The following is a 26,263-nucleotide window of genomic DNA, read 5'->3' as shown; positions in this document are numbered from 1 at the left end:
TTCACAGGGTTTGCTCCCAAGTCTTCGTTGAAAGACACTACCTGTGCTTATTTTTTATTACCTACTAGTAATGATGAAAATGCTGTTTCGCATAGGTATGTTGTCGCAAAAAGAATCATGATTAACAATGGTACTTATGCGATTAACGGATATTATTTTTCCATATCGGATAAAGTCGTGTGAAAATTAGACCTAGAGATTTTGACAGATTTGTATCAGGTATCTTACAGTGATCACGATATGTTTTTTTTCAAATACTGAAATATTTTGCGGGTCCTTGACAAGAGCTCCAGGGCTCCATACGGGACCGCGCCTCCTAGTTTGAGAAGTACTGCATCCCGGATGGTTATCATCATCATGCTAAATTAGGAATATGTCGATAAATCATTTGATGATATTATATTTTGTTTGAAAAAAAAGACTTAAGTACCTTTTCTAACACTGCCATTTATCATAAAATCTTATTATCAATAGTGAAATAATAATTTTACACTGAAAATTCTTATGCCTACTAAAAATAGAACTAGGTAGGACAAATTATTTTCATTACATACTTACATTATTGCATTTTAAATGAGGTGTTTTAAAAACGATGCGCTTTTAAAACAAATAGGTACGTTTGAAATTTATGTTATTATCATAAAAAGTTCTTGTTAATAATTCATTGTCACATTATGTATAGTCTCATTACAATTGTAATTTTATTATTACAAAAGACATAATTATAATTATTTAGGATAAATTCAATTACTATTTTTTCTTATAATATTTTTTTCCTATAATAATATTATCTTATTACTATTATTATACAATGACATCTATTATATGACTCAATATTTACAATACAAGCAAAAAGTAGGGATCTGTAATATTTTTACTTCGATTCGGGACTTCGGCTCAGTCCAGCCGCTACAGAAACATTGCCATCTAGCGGCGATCCTCCAAACATACAACCAAGAGGGCCAACATAATACGGAGTGAAAAGCGCCGAATAAGGTTGTGTTCCAGGATTGAAATAATGCGCGGGAAATAATCCTTGACGCTGCGCCATTTTTAATCGAGAAGTCAATTGTTTTTTCCACTTCGTTCTTCTGTTTTGGAACCAGGTTTTAATTTGAACTTCTGTCAGATTAAGTGCTTTTGAAAGCTCCATTCTCTTTGATACGCTGAGGTATTTGTCGACTTTGAATTCTGTTTCTAGACGTTCTAGTTGTTTTGCACTGTATGCCTGTCTAGGTTTTCTGTCTAAGCCTGGTTTTCGGGAACGTCTTCCAGCTGGTTTTGGTGCTGAAAAAGAAAGACAGCATTACATTAAATATTTATGCTTTTAAGATCTACCTTTGGACATAATTGAAATACCAGTTGAGCTTCAGATATTAACGAATACCTACTTATTAACCTATGGCCAACAATATCACAGAAATTTGAAGCTGTTGAATAAGATCATAACCAATAATATTATCTGGTGCTGGTGTGGTGGCTGTGTTGCGTTTACTTTTTTTTTTATCTCCCAACCGTTTCACATAACCAAATATTCCATAATAGGTTTGTTTCAAATTCATCTCAACATTTTTTTTAATAGATAACGTTTATTAAGTGTACAAGATTAAATTTGAGCTTATCGACAAGATAAAAATCTAGTTCGATGTTAGGCCACCAATCCCCCCTCTCCTCTTGTATAATAATTATTTTATTTATACTAGCAGAGCCAGCTGTCTTGCTAGGTCTGGCAGACATCATTGCGTCCCAATGACATGCTGTTGGACCTACGTCATGGTAATATCCTTCCCACATAGAATTTGACTGTTTTTATTGGACAATGGTTAAGTATTCTCCACAATCAGGCTATAGGAAAAATATTTCGCACATAGTTTTTCAGGAGTTTCTGTATACCTACTGTGACAGCCCCGTATGGCCCGAATCGGTATCAAATCCAACAAATAGTAAAGCGTTGATTACGAAAATAAATAATAATAATAATAGAGCCGAGCCGGCAATGCCGTAGATTATGACCGTTGAAATATTGCAACGTCGCCGTTTTTCGACAACGGCTTTCGTTGAAAGCAAAACACAAGATGGCGGTAGAACGTTGCCAACAGCCAAATCGCAAACGCGTACATTTCGTCCTCCGTAAAATAAATTATTAAAAATGTAACTATTATATAATATTAACCTAAATATACCTTGCCGTTTCCAAAAAATGGTGTGTTATTTGTTCACCTCCACATCCCGAATCCAGACGAAAAACCAGACAGCAAAATAAAAGTGACAGTTTGTTTTCACTTTCCAAAAAGGAGGGAAATGATACTACCTGCTGAAATTTCTATAAGTAGGTACTACATATAATTCATAATACATAACAAACGCTATCTTTCATTGAAATAAATTATAATTATTGCTGTAAAAAGTTCCTGGGGCCTGGTTAAGGGTTATTAAAATTATGAAGTAAATCTAATGAAAATTATATGCGTTTGGTGGTGCCGTAGTTTTACCCTTGTTTCCATTTGATAGTTTGACAAATGGCTAACAACTATTTCTTGTGGGCATTGAAATGCTCTGCTGAGGAGTGAACATATTAATTTATTTGAATATCACTAATGCACCTACTGAATAATTAATCACAACGTGTTCACTTTATATTTTCTTAGTTGGGAAGGATATGGTAATAGTTATTTTTATCACCACATTTCTCAATTGGGGAAAGAACATTGATGTCAGAAGTGTGGAATTTAATTGACTTCAATATAATATGATATGTTTAAAATTTTATCTCAGTGGGCTACCGTAATTACTACGTTACTAGAAGCAGTGACGTCCCTAGACAAAATGCCGCCCCTAGGCAGCGCCAAAATGACGCCCCATTTTTATACAGTATTTTTTATCATCATTTCATGACTCCAATATCTAAAAAATGTGTTATATGGATACATTACCTACTAACAATATATTATATAATATAATATTATATAATATTATACCACTGAAAACAATAATCGTGGACGAAAAGTGGTAGGTGGGACGCTCTGCAAGAGGGGGGTGCATCTTCAGTTTCGACAGGTAACGCAATTTCCGTGCGTACTGGTTAATAAATCAGACTGCAATTGTTCGTAAATCTGCACGTGTCGTTGCTGGTTACCAAGGACGTTGAAGGGCAACGGATGTAAACTAGACATCGCGAACACGACAAAATTAATACATTTTGTTTCTATTTATTTTTTTTTTAAATTAAAAGGTATTTTCGTTATTACTAAATTTAGGTAGGTAAGTACCTATGTCTAAATATATCACATGATTCTACTCGATTTGCCGCCCTTCGAGTATCTGCCGCCCCCAAGCGATGCTCAATCTGCCTACCCCCACGGGACGTCACTGACTAGAAGAATGGAATTATATTATTGAGGCTACATCCAGTAGTGAAAAGGCTGATAATGATGATTTTGATATTTATATTATATCTTCAATAATTGTCGAATGGCTTTTGAATATTTTTGGGTTATATTAGCTAATTAAATTTAAATAAGTTTCATTGTTTCAAAAAAAAATCAGTAAATTGTTAACAACCATAACATTAAAAAAAATGGAATATTATGTACAGTGGCGAAAACTCCATACTAGGCGATTATTTAAAGCCTACCTTCTTAAGAAAAATAATTTTTATTTTCATATTGATGCATTTATATAATCACAAATAATAATATATTCAACATGCCCAAAGATATCTATCGTATAATTGTCATAATTTTACGATCTTTTCCCATATTTCAATACGCACCATCTATGGCATCTCTCGAAAGTTTAAAAAAATAAAACACACCGCATTTCGCTTCACATAAGGCGGCCACAGACGTACAGTTTTCGTAACAGGTTGAACATGCCAGTTAATACGTAATGGCGGCCATACAGTTATCTTTAGTAGATAATCTGCTGCGCCCATAGACGGATAGTTTTCGACCTGCCAGATGTGTGCCAGGTTCAAACTGCCTTCGACCCCCCACTCCCGTGTTTTTGTAAAACTGTTGGAATTTCAACTCACCGATAGTTCTCGGGTGACATTAGATGTTGGTAACGTAACGTAGAATATACCGCGCGATACAAACGCGGCTGGTGTTGCTTGTTATAAAATACAAATTCATTTATTATTAAAAATGTAATAATATTATGTACGCGAAGATCGCAAATATTATATTTTATTTATTTTTACGAGAGTAAAACAAAGTTATAGTTATTTCTGTAAACATATTATTTTATACATTATAATATAAATGTTAAAATTTTAGAGAGCATTATTAATTAAGTTATTGTGAAAATATAGACTAATAACTCAGTACTCAAATTTATTTATTGTATATAGTGAATATTACAAATTATTAATTTAAGACGTTCACAACATAAATTAATATACCTAATTGTGAATGACAATGACGGTAAATCTAAATAAAATTTAAGTATGTATATATTCTAATAATATCATCGAAATTAATTATTATACTGATGATTGATGTAAATATAATTTTGTGGCATGTTTAAATTTATTGTATATAAAATCAATACCTTTATAAATATTACCGTTTTCTAAAAATATGACCAAATAGATAATTAATACTGTCCATTAAAGGGAATAATTTATTCAAAAGAAAAGATTATAGTTCATATTTTATATTTACACGAAAGTGTATAATATTGTTTCGGTGAATCGATAAAATACACAATCCACTAGCGAAATCATGATTTATTTTACCAACGTCATAGGTGTGTATTTTATGTAAATTTGTTTCTAATAAAAACAATAATTATAACCATAATAAATTCAAAGTAAAATTATTCATGTATCAATATCGTGCAAGTATACCCTACCTAAAACTAATTTAAACAATACCCCTGTGTAATATCTCCGCGAACCTAACCTCCATAGTTTTTGACACTTGCTCTGCCACAGACAATAACTGTATGTATATGGGCACGTCTGTTGACAGTTCGACAGATTTAAATGGTGTAGTTAAACTGATCTGTGGTGTGGCCACTAACGTACAGTTATTGAACAGTTATTGTCTGTGGCATGTTCAACCTGCTACGAAAACTGTACGTCTGTGGCCGCCTATATTGTATAGGATTATTTTTACGCGAATCGTCGGGTTTTTCAATATGAAGTTTTTTTCTTATTAATTTATCTATATAATTTCAAATGGCGTCCCGCATATAAATCTACAAGTTGTTTCATTAACGCTTACATCGCTAGAGCACATTTATTCAAGATAATTAATAAGAAAATATTTAAAAAAATAATTTCTATAGGATTCAATCACATAAATATGTATTGATTGTTGTTAAAAATATAAAATTATTTATCTCGTGATTTTTATTTATCTATTAGTTCACTCATTAGACAATTTATATATCTGATATTGTACCTACCTAAGTCTGTGTTTTAAATATAGAAGTATTTTAAAATGTCTAGTTTTACGGGTTAAATTATAAATTGTTATGTAACATAATATATACACAACAACGGATATTTTCAAAGATGATAGGTAATATATTTTGAGCGTATGTTACGTTTATAAATGTTTAGGAAAATACATAAGTATTCTAACCAATTGCTTATTTTTATAGACTAATTATAACAAACCAATTAAGCTTTTGAAATTTCATCGATTTAGCGTACCTATTCATCAGTATATTGGGTTATTTTCTTATTTCCCGTAAATATATCTGACAAGCATGGTTACTCCCACAGCCTACCTCTTTTGAAAAGTCACCCTTCGCCACTGATGTATGATGGTATTGCCATCCAGCTATATCACATTTTTATATAGCAATTCGTAGGACCGACAATAGTGGAATCAGCTTAAGAAGTTAAGGTTAAGGTTATATCTACATAAGGTGATCTACCTACCGACTTATTTAGGCCCACTAATTAAGTCATATACAGGTCAATCTCGAAAATTTTCCAACAGGGCAGAACTCAGATACATAAAACACATGACTTCTCAAAGTTCTATCACAAATGTTACATTTTAAAATGATATTATTCTACTCTATTTTTCAAAATTTGGTTCATTAAACTTTTTTTCTCAATAATGTTGTGTGTTAGAAGAAAATTGTTCATTATGGGAAAACCATCGTTATAATTAATACCTTTAACACACACGGTGGCCGCGCGGCTTAAGCGTTGGACTATCACGCTGTGGGTCCCAGGTTCGAATCCTGGGTCTTGCAAGTACACATATTGTTTTTCAATTTGTGTGTGTCAGGGTATGGACCTACTAATATGTTGAGCAAGTGGCTGACATCCATTTCTCGTAAAAAACAAACTCTGTTAATACAAACCTCTACTCTGTGGAGGCTCATATGATCCTATTAGGATTGGAGATGGTCGAAAGAAAAAATAATTAAAACCTATACCCTTTTGAACAGTATGAAAAGTTTATTTCTAGCCACTAAATGCCGTTCACAAGGAATTAATTATTGAGATTAAATAACAGAAGGTAATAAATACTACCATATTTTATAAAAATAATAAAAGTATTTTGTTTTAATCTGAATTAAGTGGGTACCTAATTATAAATAAAAAAGTAAATATAAGTATTCCTAATCAAATCATACTATTTTATATGTTTTCAAATTTTATATCCAATAAAATACCTATAAGATACATATTTAAAAACAAAGGTAATTGTAACTAATAACAGTATTATATATGTCAGTGGTGTGCATTGACTTTTGGTTATAGAGCTTTGAGAAGGATTCTGTAAAGTGTAGAATAATTAATTAAGGTTTTATAACAAATTGAATCTTATCGTGATACATTTTTGGGTTGTTCTGTAAAAGTGGTTTACTTACATAGTAGAAATTACGAAGATATGTATAATAATTTGTTTACATATCACGTGGACAGGGTAATATTTCGAATTTAAAACGCGTCTTATTGTTTCGAGAGGGATGTTGGTAATTAAACTACTAAAACACGGAAAACTCTGTTATTATGCAAGAATGAATTAATGCATCCGATATGCATCGTAAACCAAAATGAGCGGCAAATCAGCTTTTTGGGTGACAGCGGAGCTTAAAATGCGCATATGTGGGTGTCGTTATTAAAAGGGGATGTCAGTACCTATACTACTTAGTTTATGTATGTCTCTTAATCGTAACGATAGGTATACTAAAAATAAACGTTAAATTATTTGCAATAATTCCCTCTTCGTTTACCAAACACAACCATGTGAAATGACAAAACAATGAATGGCATTCGAGAAATGCTAATGCGAACTTGTCGAAATAAAACCATGAAAATCCGTTAGACCCAAACCATTGTCATAATATAATATTATATATATTATATGCAACATCTTTGGTGAGACATCTAATATATATGCTATTAACTCTACAATAAATAAACATTGCTTAGAAATATCAGCTTTCTTTCGAAACGATTCTCAAAACCTATATTTATTTAGTGTAATTCTAGGAACTGAAAAAGACAAACATTAAAACACCCCTGTGTAGAAATGCACAATAATGTCGCACGATATTGTTAATTCGATAGGAACAGATAGGACCTGTAGTCGCTTACTGTCAACAAGAGTTTGAGGGTCTAACAAGGTAGTTAAACACGGACAAAGCCGCCTCAAAATTCGAGCAAACAGCACCGAAATGTCACCATCGATGGACCCGCGTCGGCCATCGTTGCGTAATTGCATCAAATTGACAGCGCAAATGAGAATCATTAAGTGAAGTATATTGCCAATTTAGAGCTAGACTGTCAATCACACTTAGCGTGGGAATGTTACGCATATGATTTTAAATATTATATTGTTTAGCAAACAATATTCAATTATTCAGCGTGCATGACTGTAAAATATTCACATTTTAGAATACAATACCTCTAAAGCCATTGACGTATTATTATTATGATCGAAGTGTGTATGAAATAAAAATCACTCCAAAATTTTAATACAAACTGCACTCTCGCTGTCAGTTTTCAGCATTAATTTGTGTAGCTATCTACGTCGAAGTTATTTTTACTTTCCTTCAAAATAAAAGTAAATATCTATTCTTATTACTATGTTATGGGATATTTTAAAGAGAATTGTTGTTATAATTACATATTGCATGCGCTTAAAACTGAACTTTACTTACATTGTAGATAGTAAAAGAGATTCTTACAGACTTTTTCCGGATGTCAATAATCTTTTCTGGAAAATGTTCCCGTTTTTCTGTTGATGTAGGTAGATAAATCAATGCATAAAACCATTGATGTAATTAAATGGCAGAAGGGAGAGTATGAAAAAAAAGAATATCGTAAACAAAATTTGCCGATAAAAACTGAGGATATGAACAGTTATGTTAAAAACTGACCAAAGTGATTAAACATTGAACTCTTCGTTGTTCATTTCTATACATCATTATTGCTATATTCTGCTAACGCGTATATAGCTGTGCCACTAGATGCTTATTGTAAAAATATATTATATTATGCATAGAAATGAAAATAATATAAATTAGGGTGACAGATTTTTGCCTGATGTCTTTTTCTATTCTGCATTTTTAATGGATGCGGGATTGAAACCAGTACTGCCCGCTTCAGAGGGACCTGTGCCTCTGCATCCACGTGGCTCAAGTGCGTAGAGCCGTCGTCTTTGTATAAATATTATGAAGTCGCGGTTTCAACGCCTGGTCGAAAAAATGTACATTTCCTTTTATGTCAATGTTTGTTCAATCCAGTGCAAGGACCCAATGCATTGGGCGAATAATTAACAACTATTCGTAAATAATCCTTTAATACCATCTCCACTTCGTGGAGAAGTATGTGGTCTGCTTAGAAACAAACATGGGAATTTACTTTACTCTATACTAGTTTATACTAATGCAGTTAGTAAAGTTGTGTCAAGTGTTGAATAATTATTAATGTCTGCAAATATAAATCATATACAAAAAAGAGCATAGATATTATTATATAGATACAATTTTATTTTATTCGAGACCCGTCTATTTTTTTCACTATTTTCTTAATGAGTATGTTTGTGAGATTTTTCAAAAGTAAATATGTTGTTATTTTAAATATTATACTCTAGGCATGTCTAACTTCAAGCATACTGTGATCTACTATTCACTTAAAGAATAGCAGTGATCTACCTCTCCCATTGTCATTCTTCAACTTGAAAATTATAAGTTTTGGTCTTCTTTCAGGTACTCATTGCACTAAACGTCCAAATATTCTCCTACTGTGCAAAAAGCCTATTGCGCGTCAGCAAGGGAACTACGCCTCGGTTTAAAATACGGGGATTCAGATAATATTCTCTTTTTCGTACGCCTGCTACAGGCGTGAGTAATGAAATACGAATCAAGTGATACGACGGGTTTGTCATGGATAATTTGAAAACGACTTTCACGTATGTAAGCTAATTTGGGGAATAAGAATAGGAATGGTTCATGCTTCCCTTTCAAAATCATATTATATCCCAATTGAATGTAAACGCTTTAAATTTACACGACTCAGTTCCTATGAGCCAATGGTGCAATCGACAAAAATCCATCCTGCGATGAACAATCCTGGTATGGTCTATATGTAGGTACATAAATGTATGATTTTTTCACCCAATTATACAGGTTAAGACCGTAAGAATAAGGCAGGGCAAAGATTTCTCACTTTACCTTTAAAAATATTATGATGTTGAAGAATTGAGATGCCCTGTTCAAGGCAAAAATCATACTGCAATATGGTCACAAGAAGAAGAATAAGACGATAAAAAGTCTGCAATGTCATCAAATCGTAAACACGGTAAGGCTACGGACTTTAAATAATGCGCTTGCATTATTTCAATAATGTATTGTGTATTTACGAAGGATTATTGACGTGTTTTCTCATTTTATGTTTTCTCATTTTTGAGTTTGCTAACAAAATGTAAATGACCATCATTTTTCAGTAAGTTGACAATTGACTTAACAGTTAGAAACGTCTTTAATGCTTTAAATACATTTTTGCCCACGTCATGTCACAGATGCTTAAATACTTTTTAAAAAAAGTAACACCTTATGAAAAATTATAAACCTAATACTTATAGAAATAAAATAATATTATCCGTGTCGACAAGTTTGATAATATTTGATAATTTATATTGGTAGTGATTTCACTGTCCAAACCATATCACATTGACGCGTAAATATTTTTTTGATTTCTCCCTGCAGTTAAGAGAAGTTGTCATCGTGGCAACTAACGTATGTACGTGTGTGGTAAACCAAATCTGAGTGTTCATTTGCTTGATGTTCACAAAATGAAATGTTAAGGTTTAAAATACCTATCTTATAAAGTTGGTGATTTTAGCGCACGTATCAAGGACTTGACCTGAGGCAATATTTTTATACCAAAGCATTCCGAATACCGATGTGTAACTTGAAAGTCTAGGATATTCTTTTCATCAATACAGCTAATCCAAATGTAATGTCCAAAGACGTTGATATCGAAATTTCCCTGTTAGTCGCACCCCTTTAAATGGCACCTCGAAATCTCCTAGGGTTGTGGGCACCATGTCGAGAACCCATGATCTAAATATAAGTGTTTTCTTATATATTGGGGAGCTTGACGAATATATTGTAATCACATTTCACAACACATACTCATATATCTTAGAAAGGATCGCTCTTAGACTACTACATTCCTCTTGCAATGAAAGAAGCGAACCACTAGCAAAGACTAGAGGTAAACGATTATACATTTATATAGGTAGCCGTGATCAATGACTATAATCAGATCTGAAAATGGAACTGGAATTAAACTTCGGAATCTGAAGAACTTCTTAATTATTTTATAAATTATTTAAATTAGTGTAACCGGAACAGATATCTTTGATTCTGAATATTTAAAACCTGGAACCGGACGGAACTGGGACCCTTTAAAAATGTCGGGATTTCAGAGGATCGTTTTTTTTAAATTTCGAGTTTAATATTTTTTTTATTCTACTATTCCTGGGCATTATTCACTGATTCAGTTATTCCAAAAAATGCTTATTTTATTAATGGTATCAGGATAATAATTCACCTGTATAAAAATTCCCTGGACATTATTGGTTATTAAGACAGTGGAGGATTTTATATAACGCAAGTGACGCAATAAATTCGTCATAAAATTTAAAAGGGGGCCTCCAACATAGAATAAGTTATTAATGTATACCAAAATCTTAATTTTTAAAGATTTTTGTTACAATAAAAAATCTTTTTATTTTTAGATTTCCTTCATTTGGTTTCATGTAAAAAAAAATATCTAATTATACATAATTCTGAATATAAAATACAGACATTTCTGTGACAATCCTTAAAGACCTTCAAATTTCGGACAATGATTCTTTGAGTTAAAATAATGTTTCTTCTTCTTCCGACCATGTCCGATCCTAATAAGATCATATTATGGGCCTGTATTAGGTTTGTATTAACAAATTTTGTTTTTACGAGAAATGGATGTCAGCCACTTGCTCAACCTATTAGGTCCATACTCTGACTCATGCACAAATTGAAAAACAATATGTGTACTTGCCAGATCCAGGATTCGAACCTGGGATCCACGACGCTATAGGCCGACGATTAAGCCGCGCGGCCATCTTGTGGGTGGGTGATGCCACCACCGTGGGTGATGTTTACTTTGCAAAATTATGTTAGTGATTAGCTCGTGTGTTACATTATTATTTGTATGCATGATGTATTTTGTATAAAATCATAAAGTAAGTCAAAACACAAAGCAGTAATCATGTTTGTTTAATTATTGGAGGTGAGAGTAATATAAACATTTTTATTTCTTTATTCACATTATTATTTACAGTTGAAATCAGATATATCTGCCTGAACTGGGTTTCCAATTTTTAATGCCGAATTGTTTTTTTCAACATTTCATACTTTTTTTATTAAATCGTCATTTAGGTAAGTACCTATAATAAGTAGGTATATTATAAAAGATTAAATTATAATTTCAATTTTTTTAGATATTGTAGGTAGGTAGGTAAGTACCTATATTTTATCCACATTGCATGTTTTTTGTAAGCAGTTATAAATAATTCTGATGTGTATATGCTCCGCCTGGAACGGGTATGAAGTATAGCTAACTATTCATAACTCTTGAATTTAAATATTTAGTTTTTTAATATAAAACTATAATTATTTTTTTATGGAATCGGAACCGAACCTGGAATCTATTAAAAAAGTAGTGTTTCTATAAGATCTAATGAAATTAAAAATATATACCTAATAGTTACAGATGGGAAGAAAGTATGTTACCTTTTATTTTGAATAATGAAAACCTGCAAGTAGCTTGTTAAATAATATGAATTTGAAATGCACTGTTAAATCATGTTAAAATCAGTGAGATCCCGTGGGACTAAGCAGGGACATGCTTAGGGACAGAAAATTACGGCACATACAATATAGTTCCAATATTAAATTATACATATTTGATAGTAGATTAATACTTATATGTATAATACTATATACATATAAGTATTAAATATTTTGATTAAAGGTTGTATAATTTATACAAAATAAAAAAACTCGTTTTAATTCATGGATTTATTTAGGGAAAATTAAAATTAGCTTGTTCGTTTTTTGTCGTAGGGGGGCTCAAAATCATTTATTGCGTCGAGCCTCTACGTCACTAAACGTGCCACTGCGCCCAGACAACAGCTCGCCGTGTATAATTAACCCCCTTATAAAAAAATCAGACAATTAACTTCCATATTTTAAATTTTGGCGTGTTATATTAAATATCATAAAACATAATTAAATAAGCAAATAAAATGAGACAATTTATTTAGGATTAGAGAGTTTTGAAATTCTGCTATTCGTTTCTGTAGCGCTGGTGAACTTTTGTTTCCGGCTTCATAAATATCTTTTCTGACTGATTATATTTTTAAATAATGATACTACTTTCCATAACCTAAATAGATACATATTCCATGGAAGATATCAATATGTTAGTAAATAATTCTTCTCCCTCTCTATATCTCTAAAATGCGAATAGAACCCTTATTAATTATATTAAACATATTTTACGTTTCGACGTTTACGCATTATGGTGGCCCTATTTTCCATTATTTGGTAAAGATATCAGATTCTAGAAAAAATAGTATGGACATATTCTTTTAAAGTTTTGTTATTAATATTCCATAGCCTACATAAGCATGAGTAGAAAAAAAATACACAGATTCTTGCTTTGATGGAACTGAACCTATTCAATTCTTCCACTGGAAACAAACATGATTTCCTTGTATCATATTATTATAATGTACTTTCAGCAGTCGAATAGTAATGTGTGACAATTTGTTGCGATCATAATATGTATACGGCCAAAATTCAATGTATATGAATAAATGGAACATTTTCAGTTTATTTTAAGTATTTTGTTTGCGATGTACATAATTTACGTATTCCCTATTACCAGCGACGTCCCTAGACAAAATGCCGCCCCTAGGCAGCGCCGAAATGCCACCCGATTTTTTATCATCCTTTCACGACTCCAATATCTAATAAATGTGGTGTATGGGTACATTACTAACAAAATCTTATTTAATGCCATCTTTACTTCAATAGACAATATTGCCACTGTTTTAATTTTTTGAAGTCTACGGTTTCAGATATATTTAAAAATACACCTGACAACTTTCAAAACTCGCGAATTACTGGCAAAAATATTTGGATAAATTAATTAGGTAAGTATATACCTACCTATAATTCAAATATAATTCGCAAATCTGCACGTGTCATTTCTGGTCATCAAGGACATGACGTCCAAGGACAACGGAAGTAAACTAGATATTGCGAGTCCGACAAAAAAAATACAGTCCTGTTAAACCTTTTATGTTAATTAATATATTTTGTTTCCAATCAGTGACCTGATTTTTTCAATGCAAAGATATTTCCGTTATTACTAAATGTATGTACGTATTCCCGTATATGTCTAATGATTCTCCTCGATTTGCCACCCCCAAGTGACGCGCAATCTGCCTACCCCCACGGGACGTCACTGCCTATTACCTACCTACGATTACAAACTAAATAATTTGTTAGCATTTAATGTTGGCGCCAATTTTTCTCTTCGTAATTTAATTACTTACGGATGGAATAATAAATCAATTCTTACTAGGTATTCGTGGATACTTTAATCGTAGTTAAAAGAGTTTTACGAGACAAAGTGAACATTACATTTACAGTCGTGTGGCAGCAGAGTTGCATAATTGATTATTATCTTCTAATGTATTTAAGTTTTGTACTATTCCATTTGAGTTCATTCGATCCATCCATTTAATTCCACTCAAATCTAATAGTACAAAACTTAAATCCACTATAATTTTAATTCAAATTGCCATCAAGTACCTTCGGTCGATAGTATTAATATTAAAATCTTGTTTAACATCTTGTTTGCCTTCTTGGCGGATTTTTATTGACCGATTTGCAATCAAAAAGTGATTTTGAATATTTGAATGCACTTGTTAGGATTGAACCGAGAGCAGATAGATAATCGTCATTTTGACTGATTTTTAATAATAATGTGAGAACTTACTGTGATATTGATACAGTGGGAACGCAAGCGAACTGGTAAATACAAAAAAAAATTCCCAACAATTAGAGTCTTATTACAGCCGCATAAATTAAATAGTCGTCAAAATATGCAAATAAGTATTTTCAATCGTTTAAATAATATATTTACAGATTGGTCAAAAAATATTGAAGAACCTATACTATTGAGGATTACATTTTACATATACGTAATTTGCACGAAAATATTTGTAGGTAACGGACACAAATATTGTGAATCTGATTACCATTTTACATTCAGAACGACTATTTTTTCAAATTAATAGAAATATGTAGGTACCTAGCTACGAGGGTGGGTCAATAAGTCCTTAGAAAAGCCGACAGGTGGCGCGACTAGTACTGTAAACGGTTTGTTTTCATGCAGCGGCACTACCGATTCAGTATGCTGCGAAGTTTCAATCAGATTGGTCGGGTTGTTGTGTGTTTCTCGTACATTTAAAAAAAAAATTTGCTTGTGGAAAATGGAAAAATGGAAAATGGAGAAAATTGAGTTTAGAGCTGTTATTAAACATTTTAATATAAAAGGGTTAACAGCAAAGGAAATAAAAAATGAGTTGGATTTAGTTCACGGCATATCTGCTCCTTCACTTGCAACTATTTATAACTGGTTAAATGAATTTAAACGTGGTCGTACATCAACAAAGGATGAACCACGCTCAGGACGTCCTGTAGAGGTGACTACACCAGAAATGATCAATAAAATCCACGATATGGTGTTAAGTGACCGAAGATTAAAGTTGAGTGAGATAATTGAGGTTACAGGGATCTCAAAAGGTAGCGTCATTTCTATTTTACATGACAAATTGGGCATGAAAAATATTTCTGCAAGATAGGTGCCGCGTTTGCTCACAGTCGACAATAAACGCAGTAGGGTGGTGGCCTCTAAAGCCCTGTTGTCGCTCATGCAACGCAATCCGGATGAATTTTTTCGTCGCTTTGTGACTGTAGATGAAACATGGATACACCACTATACTCCCGAGACGAAAGAACAGTCAAAGCAGTGGATTGCGAAGGCAAACCATGTCCAAAGAAGGCGAAAACCGTAAAATCAGCTGGTAAGGTTATGGCTACTGTATTTTGGGATGCACGTGAAATTATTTTCGTTGACTATTTGGAAAAAGGAAAAACAATAACAGGGGATTATTATGCATCTTTATTGGACCAGCTAAAAAACAAAATTGAAGAAAAACGGCCTCATTTAAACAGGAAAAAAATCCTCTTTCATCAGGACAATGCCCGTGTGAACACATATTTACGATCAATGGATAAAATTGAAGAATTAAAGTTCGAATTGGTCGACCACCCACCGTATTCGCCAGATTTAGCCCCCAGTGACTTTTTCCTTTTCCCAAACTTAAAAAAATGGCTAAGTGGACAACGTTTTTTTTCAAATGAAGAAGTCATCGATCGGACAAATGCTTATTTTGAGGACCTTCCGAAAACTTATTTTTCTGACGGTTTAAAAAAAATTGAGAAACGTCTAACCAAGTGTATTGAGCTCCAAGGAGATTATGTTGAGAAATAAAAAAAAAATACAAAAATAAAAACTGTTTTAATGCTTTTTTCTAAGGAATTATTGACCCACCCTCGTACATAAAATTTTATTTTAGCTCAATCTACTCTTTGACGAATGAGTATTTTATTGATACGACATTCTGACCCATAATTCTAATATTATGAGTATTTATAGGGCGGATGTTTAGAAGGGATCTTTATTTAGTTACGTAATTTTTCCGACTTATAGGTACCTACACAGCGTAAATGGAAACTCTGCCATTCGTGGTGGTATTGGCTTGTTCGTCTCTGATAATTATCTTACGAATCGAGGGCATCCGTTGTTTGTTCTCCCAAGGTGCAGAACTAACCTGACATTGGTAATGCCAATTGGAAGGGCAATAACTCTGTTCAACCAAATCACTTCGGGTATTGCCATATTCCACCTGCGTCAGGATGAGTATAGGTGGGCATTGTTTTATAAATTCTTAAAATAGGGTCTGCTTAACTCATTCGGTGTACTTTCTTGTACCTAATTTATATTTTTTTGTAATTAAACTTTTCTATTGTTTAATGCTGATCTTTTTTTTTTAAATACTGATTTCTTAAGATTTCTTTTTTTCTAAATGTTATGTTGCCAACGTCTTAAATTAAAAATTTGTAATTTTCACTATACTTGAAAATAAATAAAATTTGAATTTGAGAAAAAGAATTAACAGATTTTTTTAACATAATGGTGGAAGAAGTTGTTCAAGAATTCAGCAGTAATCTACAGTAATCGCTAATCACTATCCTCAGTCAAGAGCACGACAACGAGGAAGACAGGCAAAATATGTACCTACATTTTGGTCATATCTCGTCATGTCTATCGACTGGCAAAGCATCGCCAAAAGCAATATGTAGTAGGTAGTTTGTTGTTACGAAAGCACAAATGAATAAATAAAATACGTGTATATTGTTTTTAATCCTTCTTTAAATTCATCATAATAATATTTTTTTGAGTAAGTTAAAAATTTGATAACTTTGGAAAACGAAATGTTTTAGTGAATTAAAATAATATGTACCTATTTCATTGTGAGTTCGCTGCTTATACTATTATATAGTATTAAAATAGTTTACTATAAAAAAAATATCCAAAATCCGAATTAAAATAAATAACTTTTTTTTTCAGGAGGTACCTACCGACATAATAAGTACCAATATTTTTTTTTAATCTATAGTGCGTTATTTATTATTCGTCCTTTGGTAATTTCTATAATAGGATGTAAAACACTGTGCTCATTTGATTTTTACTAACTGTTAGTTGACATTACATTTGTTTGCTTGCCAATTATGGCGTATGTTTTAAAAATACTGTTGGTTTACAAATATACTGTAACATGTACTTACATGACAATAAGTATCAGCATTACACGTGAGTTAGTATTACATATTTTTAATAAATTAATATATTATTAACGTACTATAGTTGGGTTTCTTGATTAGTTTTATATTTTCCTATGACAATATCTTCTCCAAAACGGAGTGATATGTACTTATACAACATTTTGAGGGAATGATACACTTAAAATAATTGGTTTTCATCCATTTTTCTTAACTCATTACGTATGTTCAATGCAATTTTTGCGTTGCCCATTAGATGGACATTAGATATAATTAGCACATTTAAATAACATGCAAATTATATCTAATGGACAACGCAATAGTTGCGTTGGACGCACGTAATCAAAAACGGCCCTTGTCACACTAGGCAATAAGTGCAAGAAACTCCGTTAACCCTAAAATGATTGATATACTTACTTACTAATAATGGCATAATTTTTTTTTTGTCTAAATTCAATAATAGTTATGTTACGACTTATGGCCGTTTATTGACTAAATTTGGTATGAGTTTTAAATTATAAATATATAAAAATAATATTTAAAAAATGTGACGAATATATACATATCACTTGTGAAGATACCTACACGTTATTGCAAAGATAGAACGACATCAACCATGTCGGACACGTAAGTACGTACATATTGAAGAAATACTGTGGCCTATGTCAAGTTGATGAGTTTTTTTCGGGTCTTGAATATTAAATAGATAGGATTATTTTAATGCAGTTTCAGGAGTTTGCATCTAAGATTGCAAATAGCATATCGAATCACGTGACAATACGAAAAAGATACTCATGTAAAATGCTTTAAAAGTCGTTGATATTTTATTTATTTAGAGAAGTATTAATTTCAAGTAGGTCTTAGTAGTACTAAATGTGTGTTATGATAAAGCTTATCAGAAATATAATATGTATTATATTTTTTGGCAAGATGTTCGTGAAAATTGTTTTTTAACATCAGAGTTGAGATATATTAACACGGGTTATCTCCTAATATTCAAACAGAGGTAAGTATTTAAACTGGACACATTGTTTGCCCAACATGAAACGCAGTGTTTGCCTTCGACTGGTTTGTCTAAGAAAACATCTCGTTTATTGTTCACACCTAGTTACTTTTCTCGGAATCTCTTATCCAGAAAAGTTAGCGATCGAATTGGTAGGACCAATATCAGGTGAATTTACTCAATGCATTCCTGAATTTTAAACGCTTGATGGAATTCTTTGTTTACAAAAGCATATAACACGCGAGAGAATATTCTTTTAACACAGTGGCAGATAAGGTTTACCCAAAAACTGCGGATTATAACAAGGCCATATGAAATTTTAGTACTAAATCACTCAATGTCAATTTCGACCCGTTTTTAGTTTGATTGAATTGCCAACCACAGAAAAGATAATAATGAAAAGATGAACTTGAAGAGATTTGAGAATAACCGCCAAAATAGGTCATAATTGCTGCTGGTCGTAAAATATAAAAGTGCATACCCATAGAAAAACCAAGACTCTTCTATATAAACATGTCATACGCACATTGATTTTGAATAAAAGCGCATCGTGGAAACTATAATACGAAATCCATTGGACTGATCCACATATTTGAGGAATAAATTCTGAAGCTGAGTGAGGTAGTCCATGTTCAATGAGTGCTGGAGACACGAGTACCTACCAAAAATAGTCTTCGTTGGGAAGTCAGAAGGGATGAGATGATGATTTATGTTATGCAAGGTAAGAATCTTACTAAATAACTACTTATTTAAACTATAATATTTAAAAAATGTATATATATGTCTGTATTAGGTATCCATAATAATATGTAGATATAAATCTCCACAGTTTGGAAGGTAGGTATATTAACATTTTTTTCAGGGATTAGTTATTAAAATACACACATTGCCTGAAAAAAAACAAGATGCTAATTTGATACAGGATTCAAACCCCCGTTTCCTCTTTTCCTAACTCTTGATATAATTGTATTGAAATTAAATTCTAATGGATTTAAGTTTTGTACTATTCCATTTGAGTCGTTTTTGCGACCTGGGTTATGCCTTTCGGCATCTTCAGGCACTGTGCATACTCACCATAAGGCAAACACACACTGACAATGAACACCATTAACCCCAACTTATATAATAAAACAATAAAGTAGGTAAAAACTTTATCACCTACCTATTCAGTCAAGTATCCAATAAAAAATATAACAAACAAATTATGAATAGTTGAAATGTTTGTAAAGAAACCCTTACCTTATCAATAATTATACACTCTATAAGCGTATAATAATATATTGAAATTGTTTATGCAATTATTTCAAAAGTAAACAAGAGGTCCATTACATAAAGTGGTATGGAGGGCTGCATGCTGGGTGAAAATAAGACGATTGGATTAGGATCAATCAAGGATAGGCGATGTACTAAAGTTCGATAAAATCTAAAAACTTGTGCAATAATCGTTGAACAAATCTAGTCACCTGTGGTACCTAACAGGGATGAAATCATTAATTTCTGCAAAAATAGTTCACAACGGCAAGTCGAGAGGAGTGGAATGGCTGTAGAAGCGATAGTGGATAGATTCAGACTGATGATGATTATAGATAAATTATAATTTATTTGAGATTTGTACTATTCCACTTGAATATTTTTTAGCGATTTTAGTTTCATCTTTCAGCGTTTTTAGGCACAAAGAACATTCACATTTTATAAAAATATACTGAAATATAGTTTTCACTGTGCATATACCTATCAAATTAACATATTATTAAAGATGGTAACTGAAAATACTGTAGTAATAATATTGTAGATAATTGCGTAAACCTACATTTTTTTAAATCTACTTTTATCAGCTTGGCCGAGAACATAATATCTTCAAACTTATTATTGCTTACATTGTATTAAAATATATCCCAAAAATATAAAAAGCTAGGTATATTAAGTGAGATTCCAAAGGTGTTCGTCATGCGTGTGAATTAGTTTATTGAAAGTATCTGAATCGCTTTATTTTGTCTCCCCAATGTGTCAAAAACCACAAATGATCGTAATCCGCAAGATATCAATCAAAGTATTCAGAGCATTGTGAAAAATTAGTTATAACCGCATTATTTATGAACCAAAAGTAGTGTACCCTCTTTTATACTGAAGTGATCTTCAAAGTAGGGTGCGCAGAAGCACGGGGGCGCGGGATGAAAGTGAAATTATATTTAAATTGAACGTAGAGTAGTAAGTAGCGGGGACACAATATGTTGAAACAATGGTACCTAGTGGCTCTTGGCGGTTTTACATGAACCAGGTGAGACGGTTGGTTAGTCAGAAGTAATATGACGGAAGGATCGATAATCCCAATAACAACGTGTACCTATAATTTTTTCCTAGTCATTGGTGTTCTCCAAATTTATATACGGTGTTGATTCGTCGATCCTAAAGGCAAGATAATGCAATCCAATAAAATTGATGCCTTTAAAAAACGGTACGACAAAGCACAGAATGGACCAACCAAACTCTAAATAATGAAATAACCATCGACAAGATATTATGTGAGACGCATTCTATAATATGTATACAACATATTGCGCATTGTATACTTACGAAATTGGAAAGACTAGAGTAGCCTTCGGGGAATGCAATGCAGAAGATGGCCGTAAGTGGACTGGACCGACCAAGTAAAGAAGCTTACTGGGGCAGCCTTTGCTCTACTCTGATATATACAAAGAACAATAAGGACTGAAGAGTCTTAAAGATCAACTGATTACTGAATTTCAAAGTATTCACGATATTCAACCATAAAGGAATATAATATAACCAAAACAAGTAAGAAGAAGAAAAGATATATGTTTTTCGTTTTGCTTTTTAAAAATTACAAGTAGGTAGTCCACCAAAAATATTTGACGAGCCCTGCTTTATAGCACGTGTTTGCGCTAAGTGGGTTCCATAATTGCATTGCATCCTCCATTATGAGGCTGTCACGCGATCCAAGTATTAAGGGTATATAAAGCACACGGAAGCTTCGCGATAAAAGTTCCATAGAGGTCGTTAAAATCTCCCGCGGATCTTTAGTGGGCAAATTAAAAGGCGTGATGTTCGTGAACGAGTGTTGGGAAATTGTTAATAATGGCTGTCCGAATTCGGACAATGGAAAAGCGATTGCTTTTGGCGAAATATTTTTTCTGTTTGTTTTATATATCTACTTACTTATTTATTTTTTATAATATGTTGCAAGATTAAGTAATAATAAACTGACAACGTTACCTTTATTTTGCCATTATAACGACGGCAAAGACTCGATTAATTGAGTAAATTGAATAGGCATGCGATTGTAAATTCTGTAAATAAAGTCTCGTCATCAATCAATTTATTATTAGTATTATATGGGGGATCCTATATGCTAACAGAGAACCTAGCGGAAAAATACGAACCTTGCAATTTTAGATTTTTTATTGATAATTTACGATTTCAACTGTATTAATTAATAAATATGTATCTGAAAACATCAAAAAGATTTTTTTTTCAAAGATAAACTTACAATTGTAATAAAATGTGAATTCGTTGCAAGGTCACATCTTATTATTACATTAAGTATATTATTTTATGGTCATATTTATTATTAAAATTTAGTTTATTAAGTTTTCAATTTTTTAACGTTTAGATTTTTGACTAATTCATCGTTTTAATATTTTTTATATTTATTTTAAAAAACATCGATTTTTATAAAAAATATAAACGTGTATAAGTTGAAATCCTTTTTATTTATACTTATTACTTATAATACTCTTTTCAAGTAAAGTAATATTTGAATCATGTTATAGATTCTTATGAATAAATTTATATGCAATAATATGAAAACTGTACTTGAGGGGTATAAATGCAAACATGCCACTTTACACTTTTCATCATTTTTCAGTAACAACCCAAAACGTTGTATTGTAGATAAATAAATTCATTTATATATATATACAATCACTCATTATCACTCTAAGTTATTATTCGCATAATTAAGTTAATATTCAAAAATTCAGCAATAATACATAAATATTTACGAGATTGCGATGCATAGTGACAAGTTTACAAGGGTGGCGTTTTTGCATTTTATCAATGTGCAAAGTGTCATTAATTTTTCCTTTCACATTCCTTTTCCAGTTTTTTTTTGTTAGGAGATCTTTTTTTCGCATTGATTTTTAATATTGGCGGTTATGTTGAGTTTCATTATTCACGTATAAACAACTTCAAAGTAAGATAAACAAGAGAAACGTTACGTCGACAGGAATGATGACGGCCATATTGTTTATTTACGAAAGCAGCATTCCGATTGGTTGAGCTTTAAACCGAATTGTAATGTGGCAGTTTTTCAATTTAACTAGTGAAACAGGGGAGAGATTGAATTTAACTCGACTTTCCCCAATCGTTTTTCTATGATAGAGTCATTTTTGCATAGGTATGATGATTTTAAGTTATTCAGTTTGAAAAGGAGATTATTAATCAATAGCTAACTCAATATCCATTCTTGCAAAGTTGCATGTTTGCATTTATACCCCTCATTTAATATATATTTTTTGAATTATAACAGTATGTTACACAAATTCAAGTTAATTTAATCCTCATAAACTCATTTACAAGATTTCATTAAATATAATACAATGTAGTTGATACGAAAAGTATGAAATGGTTTGTTATTCCGTCGGTACCTAAGTAGTGAAGTGACAATGTGAGAAACTAGTCTCATTTTTCAATAGTAAGAAATTAGAAGTCTAGAATCGGAATTAATATTACTATGAAAATCATTAGCACCGAATTTAATAAGAAAGATTTAAAAGTTTCTAATTAAAATTGTAGAACATTTATTTACCTACCGAATATGTCGGAATAAATTGCCGTGCATTTCGTATATATGTATATTAATAGTATCGTATTTTAATCGTTTAGATTCTTCAATAGTCGTATACTGACTGAGTGAGCAGTCTCGGGCATTTGCTTCGCGAAAATCGCTGCGCGAGGCAAACAAAATTAACGTCACGTGAGACAGCCGCGCGCAGCACTTTTAAGCATCGATAAACCGACAACGATTGGATCATTTGTGTAAATGCTCGGGCGAGGCGGCACGTGCGTTTGCCTCGGGCGAGTCGCGTACTGACTGACTGAGCATTTTGCCTCGCGAGTTTTTTACGTATATTTTCTATGGCGAAGCTGCCTCGCGACCACGCGAGGCTGCTCGCTCAGTCAGTACGCACCTAATAAGCAGTCTTTGCCACTAATTATGATGTCAAGACTTACCTACATATTAATAAAAGGAATATTTTATTCCATCCGTTCTTCAGAAAACAATGTTTATAAAAAAAAACATCCTGAGAAGCAAGATAGAGAGGCAAATGTTATATTGTGTAGGTATTTGAAAAGTGTGCAGATCATATTAAAATTAACTGAACCTATATAGCTATGCCTACGCCTGTGTCAGCCCATTAGCCATGGGAACAAACAATTTAATCTTCCCCGTTTCAGACACAGCAGATATTATAGTTAGACGACGGCGAACGGTGGTCGTATGATGCGATAATATCCACTGCGTGTGAAACGGGGGTTAATATACCTACTAGGTATGCGGAAATCATTGCGGATATTCAAAATTACCCACCCTTTTCGTTATTAAAAAGGCTTTTAATTATTATACTTATACTATTTTAAATATTATTAACTCAACGACAGCAAGATGACCGACGCGTAGATATCATGATGGTTACATTTAGAAGAGGGAACTGCATAGTGAGATGTATCAATATGGTGGATATACTAGCAGCATCTCTCCAGCCTGCCTCCACAATTCATTATAATATATTTAGCCGACGATCGGAAAGAAAATGTAAACAAAACCACTGGCACCACCTGCGTCTAAAAAAACTAAATAGGTACGACTACCTGTTATTAAACTAAATTTCTGTTCCCTGGGTTTCGATTTATATGTAGTTGAGGATGGTAGCTAGAGTTCGATAGGTACCTAAATTGTGCTCAGGTGAGTACCAAAGGGAGTGAATAAGCGTAAGTAATATGTAGATACATAAAAATATGTAATACGAATGCTGTGTTGGTTGTACAGACCTACAAACTTATCTGTAGAATGGCCAAAAATGGAACTACAAACTGACGTCATTTTGAAAATTTCATTCGAATGTCAGATTTTGTCCACTTACGAGTCTTGATTGGGTAGTTTTCGACAGTGGCTCCACCATCCCATTCTTTAAATAAGTTTGTAGGTCTGTATTTGTATTTTGGGTAACCATGGCGACCCACTCCCGAAAAAAAGTTTTGTGTATTTTTTTGTAATCTTGTTGTCTTCTGTTTGTATCTATAATAATAATATGTACGTGTATGTGAATATTGTTAAACTATTTATGTCTTAATTTCTTGGCTATTATTAATTTGAAAATATTTTTTTACGCGGAATACGCTAATCAACGTTTTAACGTGACTCCAAGATTATTTTTTTTATTTTCTATTTATTTTAGGTAGATACCTACCTGATTCTTAAAATTAAATTTTATTCAATAAAATTACGGAAATAAGTATTAAAAATAATATAATATAATAATCCGTCATGAGTGTTTGTCTTTTCACCAAGTAATAGTGAAAAGTTATTAAAATATAAATTTAAAAAATAGTTTCTCAACACACAAAGTAGGCCAAATAAATAAAGTGAACATTTAAAATTATTGAAGAACAATTAATAGGTTTACCTTGAAGTCCCAGAAGCTGCGTTGGTGCTTTTCCCGTTGACCCAAACCAATTCCCATAGAACAGCGAATTGGCGGCTGGATTATGTACAAAAGATCCACTATTGAGTCTGGAGATTCCGTTGAAAGGTCTTGAATGGCTAAACTGGTCAAGGTCTGCTGAAGAGATAGGAGGGTGCAACCGATTGGAGTGGAGGATCTCGAGAATGGACGATGGAGTTGCTGACGATGGGAATGAAGGCGGAGGCGTAATGAATGATGATGTATCGTAGTTTGCTGACGTCGTCAGTGAGATTGGCAAGCCTGAAATCAAAATATCAATGTTTAATAAATACATTCTAAATAAATGAATTACTTTAATTAAAATTCACAATTAACTGAGAGAATCTCTGTGAACCATCAAACCAAACCACCAATGCCTTGGACATTGAGGCACTGATTATCAAGAGAATTTCTTTCTGTTTATGCGTTTGTCTGGTTCCCTCTAGTTTTTCCTGCATTATGAGTTTTAGTAAAACATATTTCTCATTGCGGAAGTATGAGTGACTGACGTACGGTAAACATAATCTTAGCTTGCTTATTGGTTGGTCTCTTTGATGGCATGGTCATCCCAGAAAATTATCTTTGTATACTAATTGAGCCTTATTTCGAAAGCCTTCAGTCTTCTAACGGCCGATCCCAATCGGACACCTAGCTGAATAATTGTATGGGGAACGGATTAATTCCGACTCCCCAGTAGATTCACCAATTTTAACTGCTAGCTAACTTGTTGGTGCACTAATATGTTTTTATTCAGATACGTTTGTGATGCCATGAAACGTGGTCATGCGCAAATCGTGGCTCCGATATATGCAAACCACGGTCCGATCCTTCAACATCTAGGTTTCGATTCTGTAGATCAATACGGAAATAATATAGCTTTTTTCTCGCCCTCTATGCAGATGAGATGATTCTTTGCTTCTCGTTACCCCAATTCTGAACTTGATTACATGGTTTGGAGAGCTAGTTTAGAAATGAAGATGGTCACCGTGGTATTACATTTCTTCGCAACACATTTAATTGACGATACAATGACCGCATAAAAACATTAAAAAACACTGAATAA

The 26,263-nt window shown here is 32.5% G+C and overlaps 1 protein-coding gene across 1 annotated transcript; it reads right to left on the bottom strand.

The window, feature by feature from the left end:
• Positions 1-874: 874 nt before the first annotated feature.
• Positions 875-25,495, bottom strand: LOC147079176 (uncharacterized). The gene is made up of 2 exons (XM_085955987.1): positions 25,162-25,495; positions 875-1,287 (listed from the first exon to the last, which is right to left on the bottom strand). The coding sequence occupies exons 1-2, from the start codon at positions 25,493-25,495 to the stop codon at positions 875-877; spliced, it is 747 nt and encodes a 248-aa protein (XP_085812113.1).
• Between the last annotated feature and the right edge of the window lie 768 nt (positions 25,496-26,263).

This window comes from Rhyacophila brunnea, unplaced genomic scaffold, assembly GCF_057557595.1.
Source record: "Rhyacophila brunnea isolate RB1 unplaced genomic scaffold, BYU_Rbru_1.0 scaffold_10, whole genome shotgun sequence".
Classification (NCBI taxonomy): Eukaryota; Metazoa; Arthropoda; class Insecta; order Trichoptera; family Rhyacophilidae; genus Rhyacophila; species Rhyacophila brunnea.
The sequence above is the reverse complement of the archived record's forward strand: the minus strand, read 5'-3'. Positions and strand labels throughout refer to the sequence as shown.